This window comes from Desmodus rotundus, chromosome 12, assembly GCF_022682495.2.
Source record: "Desmodus rotundus isolate HL8 chromosome 12, HLdesRot8A.1, whole genome shotgun sequence".
Classification (NCBI taxonomy): Eukaryota; Metazoa; Chordata; class Mammalia; order Chiroptera; family Phyllostomidae; genus Desmodus; species Desmodus rotundus.
The window spans coordinates 47,732,042-47,748,820 of NC_071398.1; the positions used below are offsets into that span (position 1 = coordinate 47,732,042).

At 39.4% G+C, this 16,779-nt stretch overlaps 1 protein-coding gene across 1 annotated transcript; it reads left to right on the forward strand.

Moving 5' to 3' along the window:
* The first annotated feature begins 3,859 nt into the window (after positions 1-3,859).
* Positions 3,860-16,165, forward strand: LOC139440399 (zinc finger protein 211-like). Its single transcript, XM_071219835.1, has 3 exons — positions 3,860-3,991; positions 4,857-4,983; positions 11,211-16,165. The coding sequence occupies exons 1-3, from the start codon at positions 3,941-3,943 to the stop codon at positions 12,269-12,271; spliced, it is 1,239 nt and encodes a 412-aa protein (XP_071075936.1). The 5' UTR covers positions 3,860-3,940; the 3' UTR covers positions 12,272-16,165.
* Positions 16,166-16,779: the final 614 nt, after the last annotated feature.

Below are 16,779 nucleotides of genomic sequence, written 5' to 3' on the forward strand. Positions count from 1 at the left end.
CTGGGTCATGTACTGTGTGAAAACCAGAGAGGGTCAGCTGGAGCTGCGGTTTGCATTAATACAATCAATGTGATTCTCCCCCTAATTCCCTAAAATGTCAAAGCACTAACTTGTGCCACTCAGTCCTCCAGGATATTCTCCTTTTATTATTTTTAAATGACTTAATTCATTTTTATAAGGGATAGGAGGGAGAAAGAGTGGGACAGAAACATTAATGTGAGAGACATTGATTTGTCCAGCAAGGGGTCAAATCCACAACCTGGGCATGTGCCCTAATGAGGAATGGATCCAGGGGTCTTTCACTTTGCATGATGTTGCCCAACCAACTGACCACATCTGTCAGAACAAAAGGGAACCTCCTTTTAGAAGGAATTACAGTTTGTGTTTCTGTTGGTCCCACCACAGTTTGACACTCAGGAAACCTTGGTCATTTGGATTGTGTCTTTGCACCTTCATCCCCATTTTGGGTGTCAGGCTGTGATCTCATTTACTCTGAGGAATTTGGTGCTTTATTTTGACTTTGTGAGTGTTGTTCCTATGTGGCATGGACATTCACCCTGAAGTGGAGGGGCCAGATGGCTGTGAATGCTGGAACTTAACATTTGGAATACTGAGTACCTAAAGGATCCCAATCTCATTGTAAAGTGACATTTCTTTTTTGTGCAAGCTACCCACTGGCCAGGTGACTTTGTCTTATGTATCCCTACTGTGTATATGAGACAATAAAACACACCATGTCTGCCCTGCAGCCAGGACCATGTTCTGGAACCACATCCTCCATTGTAGTCTGTTTCTACACACCAAACCTTTGGGTTTGAACACAGTCCTTCTGAACACAAACCCTCATTGCAGTGCTCAGCATCCTGAGCCACAGCTGAGACCCTTACTCCAGATTCCAGATAGCGGAGAGATACAACCACACTTCTTAGGAAACAATCTGTAGGGAAAATTAAAGGCAAGTCATTTTACAGAGAATAATAACCATGGTCCCAGCCAACATACTTTAGCATAGACCAGATACTAGGAAAGTTGCACCATTCAAGCTCCACACATTGAATTCTAACATCAGCATTGTTCTGTAGCTTTCAGATTCTCTGCATGCCTGATTATCTCGCTGTTTCTACTTTATAGTGTTTTATTAGCATGCTTTTAAAGAGTGTGTTGTTTTCACTAAACCCAGCGGGAAGCTTTAGCCCCCTCCTTTATCAAAGACATGTTAGTAAAATGTCCCTGAAGATTCCATTTGTAATTCATGCTCTGTAATGGTGAAAACTGAACATAAAACAATTGCTATCAAAACAAGGTTCACTAAAATACTGAATAAAACAGTCTTTATTCTCTTCACTTCATGGATAGCAAAGCTTTCAGCATGAATATCATAAGTTACTTGTTTTCCTCCATCATATTTCTTAATGTACTTTTGGGATATGGCTTTTTTTCTAACAACAGAACACATGTCTGGGAGTGTGGTTACATAGCAAATTTACCTTTGCTACCAAGATGTCTACAACGTTGTCATCCATGAAGGTGTTGAAAATGGCATCTGACCCTGAGAAAATGAATTTGGATTCAAAGATCTCTTCTCTTTCCAAGGAAATAATAAGCATTTCACCTGTATTTGCACATGACAGTTCTTACTGAATTTTCTGAGTTGTAATCTGTTCCGAAAGTGGGAATAATGATTACATTCCAAATTTACATTCAGTGCCAGGATGGCTGTAATATTGGCATCTGTGTAGGTTGGGAACGTGGGAATCTGAACCTGAGAGAATAATTTTTCCTTTCAGGGTTTAACCCCCTTGCTGGGAAATGATGATCATTACACCTGTAAATACATGAGAGTGTCTGCATGGGACTGCAGATTATTTCTGGTGTAAAATTAAGGGGTGAGCAAACTGAAGAAATGTATGAATTATGATTAGTGGAGTTATAAAATGAACATTTTTTTAAATAACTGGAAGACAAAGGGCTCTGAAGCCTGAGAATAAGGTAAGTCTAAATGGGAGGTAATTAATGGACACTGAGTTCTAAGACATGAGAGAATTTACATGAACTGTAGCTATGCTGCATACATGGCTATCATAAAATTTTTGTTTCTACAATGTGAGTCCTTTTTACTTACTAGAATTTGAGGGGGAAAAAGTGAGGTGAGAAAGACACTATAATGTATGAGGAGACAAATTTAGAATTGTGGGAAAATAGCCATGGTGTTGTGTTTCATTTCTTTAATAATTGTTTGCTAATTATCTCTGCTTCAGAGGCTGAACTAGGTGTGTGTTATACAGCACTGATTACAGAAATGTGACCACAGCCAGGGATGTTCAAAGGCTTTAGTGAAGCAGTAGCCAACAATTCAAAAAGAAAATATTTCATGATATAATAAATTGTTAGCTGATATATTACGTGGAAACATAAATTGACCAGTACTCAAGAATGGTAAGCATGTTCATCCTGAGGATTCTAAGCGCACACATTTAAAGGAGATGAAAAGAGATTTGACTTAACGGGGAAGGTGTTTCATGGACAAGAAGATGCTGTAATATCTTCCCATGCCAGTAGTTCACCGACAGTGTCAGACCGCACTGATGATCATTGTGACAGTTTCGGGATGCTGGAGATTGTGTTTATTCACAAGGATTTCTATAATTTCTGGTAACTTTTTAGAGTTTTGTCAACTCCTCTGTTACATTACTTAACAATGTTTTTCAAATTATAGTTTATATTTCAGTGTCATATTTGCTCTGAAATTTTAAATAGGACAACCTTTTAACCTATACGAATTTAGTGTTTATTAAATATATATGCATACCCATAATTACTTTTTGATTTTTTTTTATTTTAAGATTTTATTTAGTTTTTAGAGAGGGGAAGGGAGAAAGAAACATCAATGTGTGGTTGCCTCTCACAGGCCCCCAACTGGGGACCGAGCCTGCAACCCAGGCATGTGCCCTAGACTGAGAATCGAACTGAGGACGCTTTGATTCACAAACCAGCACTCAATCACCAAGCCACACCAGCCAGGGCAATTTCATGTGATTTTTAAAGTTTCAGATATACTTAGGTCAACTTTAGCGGTAAATATATACTTGTTTTAACCGAACCATAATTTATAAATTTGTGTGTAATCTGAACACATTGAGAATCCCTGAAATGTCATTTCACCTGGTGTCTTAACTATGTTTGTAAAGGACAACTTCTCTTTCACTATGATAAATGCAAATAGCTGTCAGAATTCTATTTTCCCACTTAAAAATTGATTAACTTGATGTTCAAATTATAGCCGAACAATGGAATTCCATTTAATGTTTATGTTATGCATCTTAGTTCTTTTTTTCTTTGAAAGGCTTATCCTACAGTCTTGTATTATATTAGTCACATACACATATGATGGAGTAAGTAGGTCATTTGTGTAAATATTATCAGGACTCTGTAATGCAGGCGTACCTCTTTACAGCTCGGTGTACTGGGATCACAGATAATTTGTTTCTAGTAACATGAACTCAAGCCCCTTCACCAGGAAAAGATGAGGGCTTTCTGTAGCCATTTGAGAGAAGTGTCTTTTGTGAGGACCCGACATTCCCCGCCGCACTCAGCCTAGGATCTTGGTCTTTTCTACGGTAATGATGTGGAAGAACCTCTGGTCACCGCCTCGGAGTCTCAGACCCTCATTACCCAGAATACCCTGCATGGAGAACCGTTACCCATAACCAATGAGGGGTCATAAAAAGTATTTCCGTTTCCGGCGACCTCTTCCGTTAGAAGCGGGCATTTTGCTTCCACGAGAATCCGGTTAACTACGTGCCCCGAAGTTCCAGTTTGCTTGGTGCTGTTGGACGTGCTGGGGCCAGGAAGGCGCCGGAGTGGTGGTCCGCACAGGAGAGTAAGAAGCTGGGCATCGCCCCCGGGTGACTGGGTGACTCGCGTCGGGGCGGGACCAGCCATGCCTCGAGGACGGCGACCGTTGGCGGCCTCGTGGAGACGCGCGGCTGTGGTAAGTGCACGGCCCCTCGCACGTTCAGCCTCCACCGCCCCATCACAGCGAACTCTACATCCCGTGTGCGGGTGCCCTGCAGCCCAGGCCCCACGTAGAGGACCCTGAGGAAGGGTCATTGGAGGCAGGAGTGTTGTGGTTTCTGCGGACACAACAAGTACAGTGCAGAGGGGACAGGGCTTATTCGTCACTGAAATTCATTTGCGGTTCTAAGTGGTGACTATTGAAGCCAAAATTGAAGCAGGTGGGGAGGAGGACTTAAGAGCTTCCTTCGGGGCTTTGCCCCGCTGTGGGATCCATTAGAAAACAGGTTGTGCTGGATCCTGCTGAATGCCAGGCATTCTCTGGACGCCATATGCCTACTGCCTGGGTGAGTCCAGAGTAATACCTGCGCTATGGAGCAGGAAGGCGGCAGAGCTCAGGGAGCGAACCAGGGGTCTGAAGATGTGAAGGAGGCAGACATTCCACAGTGATGTGCCCAACTAGACGAAGTGTGAGCTGATGGTCCTGGCCCCTGGTGCAAGGACATAACGGTGAATTATAAGGTCATGTTTGATTGTGCGTTGTAGGCATGAACTGGGAGACTGAAATTTCTTGGCAGAAAGAACGGGACCCTACAGTCATGGACCAAGGCTTAGATGCCATTTATCTTCCGTCCCCTTTGTCCCCCAAGGAAGCTGCTATCGCTGAAGGTGTGAACAGTAATTAATGGGATTGTGATGAGAGAGCAACCAGCACCGACATTAGGGCTTTGTGTCCACAGTGAACTGGGGATCCCTGGAGGAATTGGACATGGGGAGGATTTATAAGAAATAGTATTGTGGTTCTCAGAGAGCACTGGCTTCATTTGTCTCAATTGTGACAGGTTGGTGTGACCTTTGCGGACATTGTCCTGTACTTCTCCAGGGAAGAGTGGTGCCTCCTTGATGAAGATCAGAGATGCCTGTACCTAGATGTGATGCTGGAGAACTTTGAACTAATATCCTCACTGGGTAATGCCTTCACTCTGCCAATGATATGGACTAGGCTTTGAATTTCCTTATGCCCCCTGTTCTCTTGGGGGTGCTCTCTCCTCTTATGTGCACTGTAAGCACTGCTTGATTTTCCAGTTTTCTGAGTAGTTGCTTTCCTTAGTAGGACTGGTTTATTTGCACTGCTCTTTTCTCCCCCTGCAATACCAACGCCTGTTGCACTGAACTCATAGGGAAGGATTTGTGGTTAGTAATGTTTCAGGGAGCCTAATGAATACCACCTGGATTAGTGAGAAAAAGAATTTTTTCTATTTCTGTTGGTCATTTATGTACATTTTATTTATGTATTTATTTATTTATTTTTAGAGAGAAAGGGAGGGAGAAAGAGGAGAGAAACATCGATAGGTGAGAAAAACATCGATTGGTTCCCTCTTGTGTGACCCCAATAGTGGTCCTGGCCCCCAACCCAGTCATGTGCGTTGACTGGGAATCAAACCAGGGTCCTTTTGGTTTATGGGATGATGCTCAACACACTGAACCACACCAGTTAGAGCAATTTGTATATATTTCATTTTGGAAATTTTTCTACAGTTTTTGATTGAGTATTTTGAATACCTTTTATATTTTATATATTCTCTTTCACCTACTGATATGTTTTTTTTCATTTGCCTATTTTACTTTATAGACATTGCTCAATTTTAAAAAAATGTTTTATTGTTACTCAATTTCAGTTGTATGCCTTTTCTCCCCATCCCTCCACCCCACCCTAGCCGAACCCACCTCTCTCCCCCACTTCCACTCTCCCCCTTGATTTTGTCCATGTGTCCTTTATAGTAGTTACTGTATCAATTTTATTTTTTTACATTTTCACTCTTTGGAAGCCCTGTATTCTGCAAGTCTGGTCTTGACAGTTTTTCAGTAGTCTCAGAGGCTGGTTACCAGTGTTTAATAATGAATTATGTTTAATTACATTATTTAGAGTATTTCTTAGACTAAGGTTTGTTTTTTTAATAACTTGCTATGTAGTGATGACATAACTTTGTTGTTGACTGGGAAAGGATTAAATTTATGTGACATTTTCCAAAGTGAACCCACAGAATCACCAAGCCATATTTTTGTATGTTTGCAAATATTTTCTCCCATGCTGAGACTGTTTCTTTTAATTATTATGATTTTTTTTCAATTTTATTGAAAACAGCTATGTGAGAGGGAAACATTGATCCTTTGTGCCTCTCGCTCACCTCAACTGGGGACTGAACCCCCAACCTAGTCATGTGCCCTGACCGGGAATCCAGTGGAACATCTTTAGGTTTCCAGAATGTCGCCTAACCAAATGAGCCACACTGGTTAGCGCTGCCTTTTCATTTCATTATGTTAATTGCTGTTCTGTGAAGAAACTTTCATTTGTTGGAGTTCAGACTGTTAACATTTGCTTTTTTCCCTGGTGGTTATCGTCACATTGAGAATATCATTTCAAAAACTAATCTTCAGCCCTTACATGTGTCTCAGTGAGTTGAGCATCGTCCTGCAAACCAAAAGGTTGCCTTGTTGGATTCCCAGTCAAGGCCCATGCCTGGGTTGCAGTTCAGGGTCCCAGTTGTTGGCATGCCAGAGACAACAGATTGATGTTTCTCTCTCACATCGATGTTTGTCTCCCTTTCTTTCTCCCTCTCTTCCACTTCCTTGAAAAGAAAAAATAAATTCTTTAAAAAAAATTATAGATTGTAAAAAGAAAGCAAATCTCTAAAACTTCTCTAGGTTGTCTTGAAGGAGTTTAAAGTTTAGGAGTGACATTTAATTTTTTCATGTAGTCTGAGCTAATTTTTATCAGTGGTTTCCACTTTTGTTGTTTTACATGTGTATCTCAATTTTTCTCAGCATTACTTACTTAGGAAACTATCTTTTCTTTCTTACATAGGTGCATTTTTTTTTTTTTGTAAAGATTAGTTCAACATCTTTTTCTGTGTTTATTTCTGTATTCTCTGTTCTGTTTTATTGGTCTTTGTGTCTGTGTTCATTTTAACAGTTTGGTTGCTTTGGCTTTGTAGTAGACTGAAGTCAGGAAGCATGCCACCAAAAATTGCTGTTGCTCAGGATTGCTTTTGCTATTTGAAGTCTTTTGATTTCTATTCATTTAAAGATTCTTTTTAAATTTCTTTTAAAATACCATTGGAATTATCAGAGTTACATTGAATCTGTAGATTGATTTGGGTAGCGTAGACGTTTTACCGATAATAAATTTTAAAATACAAGTACACTGGCTGTCTTTGCACTCTTTTGTCTTTTCTTCCTTTTCTTTTATCACTGTCTTACTGTTTTCATAGTGCAGCCATTTCACCTTTTTTGGTTGAATTTATTCCTCCATATTTATTTCTTTCCATGCTATTTTAGAAAGGGGAGGGGAGTGGTATTGTTTAGTCCATAGTACTTAAAATTGTTATCTTCTTGAAGAATCGACTTATTTATCATCCTGTCATGAACTTAGTCTCTTGTGACAGTTTTTGAGGACATCTTTTTTGACCTGGCAGAATTTTAGCTCCGCCTGCCATGTTCTGGTTTCATTTGCATGGGATTTTTTGTATCTCTTTATTTTCAGCCTGATTGTGTCCATAAAGGTTAGTGACTCTTGTAAGCAGCATATATTTTGTCTTTTTTTCCTTAATCTCTTTAGTCACTCTTTGTCTTTTTTTAAAGATGTTACTAATTTATTTTTAAAGAGAGGGGAAGGGAAGGAGAAAGACAGAGAAAGAAACATCAATGTGTGACAGAAACAACAATTGGTTGTCTCTTGCACACCCCCACCCAGGACCTGGCCCACAACCCAAACATGTCTGTTACCAGGAATTGAACAGGTGACTTTTCAAGTGTGCAGGTGGATGCCCAAACCTTGAATCACACCAGTCAGGGCCATTCATGTCTTTTGTTTAGAGAATTTGTTTAAGGAAATACTTTGCCACTTCTTCATTGTTTTTTTTTTTTTCCCCCCCTCTTTGCAGTTTCTTTGGCTTCCTGTCTTGTGGTCTTCCTTTGTGATTTGATTATATAGAGATTTGATTCTTTTTTGTATAATTATTATATACATTTTAGCTGATTTGCAAAAGACTTACATTAAACAACTCATACACTTTACAGTTTATTTTATCTTGATAACACCTTCATTGCATCCAAAAATTTTACCTTTTGAATCTCTATGACATATCCCTTTTTTTTAATGTCACAATTTTATTTTTATTATTGTGCATCTAACAAGGTACAGAATATTAGCTTTATTATTTTAACTAGATTTAATTTTAAGCTCTTATAGTAGCTATGTAATGTACATTCCACCAATCTAGTGCTACAGTATAGTGAATTTGATTTCATTCTCACCTTTACTAGTGAGAATTATACTTCCCCATGTAATCGAGTTTCTATTTAGTATTTTTTAAATTTTATCCTCAGGAAATCATTTTGGTATTTTTAGTGAAGTTGAGTGGCAGTGAACTTCCTTATCTTCTGTTTTTCTGGGAAAGTATTTCTTTCTGAACAACAGAATTTATGGATAAAATATTGATGATTTTCATTCAGTGTTTTACATATTTTATTTTCCCCTGGTCTGCAACTTTTTTCCAGAGGAATCTACTGCTACCTTTATTCAGGTGTTCCCCTGTGTGAAAGTCATTTCTACTTTTTTTGTGCTTTCACAGCTCTCTTTGCCTTTGATTTTTGACACTTTCATTTTACTGTGTCTTTGTGAAAAGTCCAGTTTGCACTGAATCTGTACAAGGACCTGTGAGAATACATGCACTTGATTGTTTACAGCTCTTTTTCAGAAGTGGGAAGTCAGTCTTCAGCTTACTGTTTTAAAATAAAAGTTATACCTGACTTGCTCCTTTCCCTTTTCTTTTCTCTGTGTCCACCCACCACCAGCACCAGGACTTCCTCCAATTCCCATAATGCAAATATCACATATCCTGGTGGTGTTACTTTATTCACCTCGCTGTATTTTAAAAATTTAGTAACTCCTTTCAATTTTATGGATCAGTTCTGGCTAGAGAAATATATTCATCTACATGTAGATTTAAAGGTAGGCTGAGTCCGTGTTGAGTTTCAGACTTGAGACAAGTCCCAGCAGTCTAGTAGCCTTGATGCTATATGAGCTGAGGTCAAAATAACAAAAAATGTACCAATTGCTTTGGTAGCATTTCTTTTCAGTGACAATCAAGGATTTTGAAATGTCTAGTGGCAGATACTGCTGGGGACATACTGAGTTTTGTGTTCTTCCTGGACTAGGTTATGTGCAAAGGGATTTTGTTCTGGATATTATGCTGAGAAACACTGTAGGGTCCCCTGATATGTAAACAGTGAGGAGTTCAAAGGTGTTGTGGGGCTTCTTTGGTTCTTAAAATCAAAACTTTCTAAGCCTGGTTGGTGTGGCTCAGTGGATTGAGTGCTGGCTTGCAAACCAAAGGGTCACTGGTTTGATTCCCAGGTAGGGCACATGCCTCGGGTTGCAGGCCAGGTCCCCAGTAGGGGGTGTGCAAGAGGCAACCACACATTGATGTTTCTCTCCCTCTCTTTTTCCCTCCCTCCACTTCTCTAAAAAATAAATAAATCTTTTTAAAAAATCAAAACTTTCCAGTGTTTTTCACAGAATAGCCCAGAAGGTTCAACATTAGAACAATTACAATGGTTGATAAAGGTAGCGCTGACCCTTGTTTTTGACCCTAGCCATCTTCAGATGTGTTTGGTAACCCATCTTCGCAGTCATCCTTTTTATGCTGTTCAGTGTTTTTTCACTCATGCTTTGCTGCTTGTCTTTTTTATTTGTTTATTAATAATTTTAGAGAGGCAGGGGAAAGGGAGAGAGAAAAAAATCATCAGTTTGTTGTTCGAATTATTTATTCATTCATTGGTTTCTTTGTGTATGTGCTTGACTGGGGATAGAACCTGCAACATTGGCATATCGAGATGACTCACTACCAACTGAACCACATTGTGAGGGCTGATATTCTCTTAGTCTTAATTGGATTTTTATTCCACTCTCCCATGATTGATTCTGTTTGTAGATAGATGTCTACTTGTTCTGGAAGAAGGGAGAATTCTCATATTTCTTATTTGGCCATCATCTTGAAGTCACTCACATAGAATTTTTTTCTGTGGTATCTTTCATGCTTCGATATTCTACCACAGTGCTGGCCATCTACCTCTTCAGTTTTCCTCTCAGAATTTTTATCTTCTATAGTCCATGTAATGACTCAAGTGGAATTTAAGGAGAAGAATCATTTGTGCATTCCAGGTAAAATACGACTCCATCCATGATAGGGTGTACCCAGAGGCAGTCATGCCCTGGTGAAGGGCTGTTGGAGAGGGTTTGATACATGGACTTTGTTAAAGTCATAATTAGGAATCTATTTTATATAAAAGTATTTTGTGTCCTGGCTGGCGTAGCTCAGTGGATTGAGCGTGGGCTTCGAATCAAAGGGTCACTGGTTCAATTCCCTGTTAGGGCACATGCCTGGGTTGTGGGTTATGTCCCCGGCGGGGGGGCACACGAGAGGCAACCACACATTGATGGTTCTCTCCCTCTCTTTCTCCTTCCTTTCCCTTCTCTCTAAAAAAAAATAAATAAATACATAAAATCTTTTTAAAAAAGAAATAAAGGTATCTTGTTACCATTGCTAGATTGTCACCCCATTCTACTTATTTTTACTTATTGTTGACACTTTGTCATCTACTTAGTTCTCAGTCTTCATTTCAGATTCCCAGTCCACAGATAATCTTCACCTATCTAAACCTTTCACCTCAGACATTCTTTATGGGCTTTTTTTTTTTTTACTGTACTCTAACTTTGGGGAATGCTTGCAAACCCTTGAAGTGCACACATATCATTATATTGATCTTGAATATGATATGCTCCAGTACAACTGATGTTGATGAGTTTGAGCTCATTCAAATTATTCTACATGCCTCACATCACCAACAGAAAAGGTCCTATAGGAAGCCATTTGTGGAAGAACCACTAGTAGACCCAGTCTCTCCTCCTCGTGTTTCATCTTATGCTTCTGTCACCTCCTCAGTGAGGTCACCACCACTGACTGACCTTTGGGGCCAAGGAAGGTATAATAGCCATTTCTTCAGTGTCTGACTCATGTGTCTTGAAAATGGTTTTAGAATCATCCCTAGATGTGACAGATGGCCATGTGTGATGAGGTGATTCCTTGTTTATAAGGTCAACATATATTTCACCAGCGTTTCCTTTTGTTTAGGTTGCTGCTGTGGAACAGAAGATGTGGAAACACTGATAGAACAGAGTGTTCCTGTAACAGTGTCAGACATAAAGAATCTCAACGCAGCTTTGTTTTCTCAACAAAGCAACCCCTGTGAAAGTTGTGGGCCCATCTTGAGTCATATTTTCCACTTGATTGAGCATCAGGAAGCACAACACAGCCAGAAACTTTTGAGGTGTGGAACGCGTGCAAAACGATTTTATTTTGGTACAAAATGTCACCAGCACCAGGAGCACCATGTGAGAGAGAAGCCTTTCGTAAGAGGTGTGGACAGGATGTCACTTGCCATGAGTTGCAATTATAATGTTTCTCAGAAGCTTTTTACCTGTAGGGGAGTTGGATTGGACATCCCTACCAAGTCAGAACATCTCCAACAAGAGGCTACTCACACCAGGGACAGGCTGGATGAAATCTCAATGACTCAAGTGACTATCCAACGAAAAAATTATTCCACCCTGAATGAATCCAAAAAAACTGTTGGCTGCAAACATGCATATGTTCAAGAGTGTATTTCTGCTGGAAGACAATGTTTTGTGCGCCGTGACTGTGGAAAGTATTCTGCTAGAATTTCTAGTTTTTGTTATTGTCAGAGAGTTAACACTGGAGAATGGCCTTATGAGTGCAGTGAATATGGGAAATCTTTCATTCAAAAAGGTGAACTTCAGTTTCATAGGAGAGTTCATAATGGAAAAAGGCTTTATAAGTGTGGTGAATGTGAGAAAACTTTTCAGAGTACTGCTGGCCTCCGTTATCATCAGAAAGTTCACACAGGAGAAAGGCCGTATGAGTGCAGTGATTGTAGGAAATCTTTTAAAACCAAATCTCACCTTCGTCGTCATCAGACAGTTCACACAGGAGAAAGGCCTTATGAGTGCAATGAATGTGGGAAATCTTTTAAAAGAAAATCTCACCTTCATCGTCATCAGATAGTTCACACAGGAGAAAGGCCTTATGAGTGCAATGAACATGGGAAATCTTTTTTTACCAGTAGCACTGGCGCCCATTATCATCACAGTTCATTCAGGAGAAAGACCTTATGAGTGCAGTTATTGTGGGAAATCTTTCATCCAAAAGTATCAACTACTTCATCATGAGAGACTTCACACAGGAAAAAGGCCATATAAGTACAGTTAATGTCAGAAATCTTTTAGCCAAAATTATAACCTTTTTCTGCACGTAAGAGTTCAAATGGGTTGACATACTGAGATGCATCAGAAATGTTCAGAGGGTTTTTTTCAAGTAAACAACAGTGTAGGGAACTCTCTGAAGCCTTGTTTGTGGGAATCAAACCTCATACTGCCAAACATAAACACTAGGGAGGTTCCCCATAAATTTCTTTTTACACGGGAACCATGTATGGCCATGTTGCGCTTACTGTTAATCCAGGACTTTTTCCAGTTCATGTCACTGCAAATTTCTGTGCTGATGGTATTTCATCTGCAGCACCTATAAGGTTCCAGGAGATGCTTTGTAGGGGTTATTCCTTGTACAACTAGCTGACACAGATCTGATGCAGTTTTGGCCCAGAGAAAATCATCTGAATTCAGCTCAGTTTGCAGAAGGACTTCCTTTGGGGGACATGTTTTTTTTCCATACTAGTGATAATTTTTGAGTGTCAAACCACCAATACAAGAACTGCCGAGCTAATATTCCTTGGTTTGTAAAATCATCCAGACCTTTTTCCTAAGTCTTCTTTAATCTTACTGCTCTATTTATTGGATGGAGTAGTTTAGAGACAGCTTTCTTCTGTACAAGCATAAAGACGTGAACACCTTTTATGTGTGTCTCAAACGTTCTCTATTATGTGTGTCTCAAACGTTCTCTACCTCCATGCAGCCTGTTGTTGCAGAATTAACTCAGTGATTTTTTTTGTAAACCTGCATCCTACTCACATCCACCTAGGCAAGACTGTGCGCTCTCTGGGTGTCATGAGAAGGCTCAGTGCTGTGAGTTTCAAGACACACAGAGATCACGCCAAAGAAGGGATAGTTATGACATCCTCAAGTACATCTGGGAGCAGCATGAATTTTATTGTTTATAAAGGTAGTGATCAGTATTTTAGGGAGTCTCTGGCCCAGGGCTTGCAAAGGGCCATGTGCCATAATGTCTGCAATTACTTGGGTGATGATCACTAGTTGCAGCACCATAGAGGTTAGGGGAAACTGATTGCAACAGAAACCCTGGCCTAATAGGTGCCGGAGGAGACTGCAGCCAACTAGATGGAATGTGCCTCTTCTGAGTGTGCATCCAGAAATGTTTCTTAGAAAAAGTCTGCAGGGTCAGTGTGTACACAAATCACAGATCTGCAGGCATATTTCTCTTCTGTTGATCCAGTCACTGTGATTGAATATAATCAAAAGTTTTCTGGCTTTGACCAGGTAGATCAAATGGTTAGTGTCATCTTGATATGCTGTGGTTCTGATTTTAAACTCTAGTCAGGGCACATGCAAGACGCAACAAATAAATGCACATGTAAGGGGAACAACAAATACAGATTTCTCTTTCAAATCAATAAAATTAAAAAAAAATATTTGTGGATTTCTGTCTTATGTCAGATATTCACGTCAGAGCCACTGGTGCCCTGTAGAAAGAAAAAATAATGTGTATATAGTTGAAGGATGTCAGAATTTTGAAACAGGCAGCAGTCCCGCTGGTTTCAGTGAGTTTTAATTGTTGGCTATTTTTTTAATAGATTTTATTTATCTTTAGAGAGAAAGGAAGGGAGGGATTTAGGGAGAGAAACACGATGTGTGAGACACATCAGTTGGTTGCCTCACACATATGCCCAGCTGTGCACCTGGCCCACAATCCAGGCAGGTGCTCTGACTGGGAATCAAACTGGTGATGCTTTAGTCTGCAGGCTGGCACTCAATCCACTGAGCCACATCAGTAGGGCTCTTGTAGGCTAGGTTTACTGTGAATGAGGTAAAGTCTCATCCAGAGCACATAAGAATGTGTTTGAATATAGAGCTGCTAAACCTATTTGCAAAAAGTTGGATATATAGATTTTAGTAAACATTTCAAGTATAGAATTTGAGTAGTCTTCACTTATACGTAATACTAAAACAATCATCATTGGCATAATACTGATCAGTACTGTCACTGGCAGTTTATTTCATGGCCATTTTATTCTCAGCCTTTCACAGCTCTGTAAGTAAACATTGATTTATATTCCATTGTAATAGGAATAACAGTGTATTTCTTGCATTTACATTGCGTAGGTGTTTGGATATTTATTAATGATATATTAGTAAGTGAAATGTTTTTGCTGAGAAATATTCTTACCTTTGAAGTTGGCACTATGAATTTATCCATCCTGGGCCACAGCAGAGGCCCTTACCCAGATTCCAGTTAGCAGACAGATACAACCACACTTCTTAAGACACAGTTTGTAAGAAAAATAAAATGCAAGTTACAGAGAATACTAATCACGGCCACAGCCAAGGTCCTCTAAGCACGGACCAGATATTAGGAAAGTTGCGCCATTTGAACTATAAATACTGAATGCTAACACCAGTGTTATTCTGTAGCTTTGAGATTCTTTACATATGTGATTATCTCGCTGTTTATATTTTACAGTATTTTATTAGCATGCTTTTAAAGGGTGTGTTTCTTTCACTAAAGCCAGCAGGAAGATTTAACATCCACCTTTACCAAAGACATTTTAGTAAAATGTTCCTGCAGATTACATTTGTAATTCGTGCTCTGTAATGATGAAGAATGAATATAGAAAAATTGCTCTCAAAACATGAAGGTTCACTAAAGTACTGAATAAAACACATAGTTTTCATTCTCTTCACATCATAAGTAGCAAAGCTTTTAGTGTGAACATCATTAGGTCCAGGGTGTTTGCACAGTGATCAGAGGAAGAATACTTAAGACAGGTATAGAGGGAACATGGAGGGGAGATATTTGGCATCCCCAAAGCAAGTAGATACGGTTTTTCCATACTGTTAGTTTCCTCAGAATATATTCCATCTGGCTGTTTCTCGATACTTGTTTTGAAACCTCAGGAAATACTTGTTTTCCTCCATAACATTTCTCAATGTATTTTGGGAATATAACTTGTCATTTCTAACAATAAAGCATACCTCTGGGAGTGTGGTAACATTTGCTACCAAGATGTCTACAATGTTGTCATCCATAAAGGTGTTGAAAGTGGGCATCTGACCCTGAGAAAAAGGCTTAGGATTCAAAGATCTCATCTCGCTGGGAAATAGTCATCATTTCACCTTTACTTGCATGTGACAGTTCTTACTGAGTTTTTTGAGACTTGATTTGTTCTGAAAATCTAGGAGTATGATGTGTACCTGGCAATAATGACTGCGTACCAAATTTATATTTAGTGCCGGAATAGGTGCATGTTCGCCTCTATTTAAGTTGGGAAAATGAATCTTTGAACCTGAGAGAGTAATTTTTCCTTTCAGGATTTAACCCCCTTGTTGGAAAATGATCATTAACACCTGTAAATACAGTGACAATGTCTGCATGGGACTGCAGATTATTTGTGGCATGAAGTTAAGGGGTGAGCAAACTGCAGAAAAGTATGCATGATGATTAGTGGAATTGTAAAGTAAACATTTTTGAAATAGCTGGAAGACAAAAGGCTCTGAAGCTGGAGAATTGGTTAAGTCTCAATGGGACGTAATTAATGGACGTTTAAGTTCTAAGAAATTAGAGAATTTACATATACTATAGCTGTGCTGGAAACGTGGTTATCAAAATTGTTTCTACAAATTGAGTCCTATTTATTCATTAGAATTTGAGGGAAAACAGTGAGGTGAGAAGGATAATATAAGGTGTGAGCAGATAAATTAGAATCGTGAAAAAATAGCCATGGCATTATGTTCCATTGCTTTGATAATCCATTACTAATTATCTCACTGCTTCAGAGGCCTGTCTAGGTCTGTGATATACACCAGCGAATAAAGAAATGTGATCACAACCAGGCTTGTTCAATAGCTTCATTGAAGGAGTAGCCATGAATTGAAAGCGAATAACTTTTGTTGTAGAGACCGTTGGGTTATTGATGATATGGAAACATAAACTGAGCAGCACTTAGAAGTACCAAGCATGTGGATCCTGACGGTTTTAAGATCACATAGTTAGCCCTGGCTGGTGTGGCTCAGTGGATTCAGTACCTGCCTGTGAACCAAAAGGTTGCAGGTTCGATTCGAGTCAGGGTACATGCCGGGGTTGCAAGTCGTTTCCCCAGTTGCGGATATGTGAAAGGCAACCGATTCTTATTTCTCTCGCCCTGTCTTTCGGCTCTAAGTATAATTTATAAATGTTTGTAAGCTGAACACATTGAGAATGCCCGAAATATTACACATGATGTCTATAAAGTACAAATTCTCTTTCACTATGATAAATACCATAGGATTTACACATTAACCAAAACACCAATAACTGTCAGAATTCAATTCTCCCACTTAAAAAATTTTTATATTAATTGATGTTCGAACTATAACTAAACAATAGAATTCCATTTAATGTCATTAAGCATCTTGTTTCCTTCAAAGGCTTGTCCTACAGTATTGTGTTATAT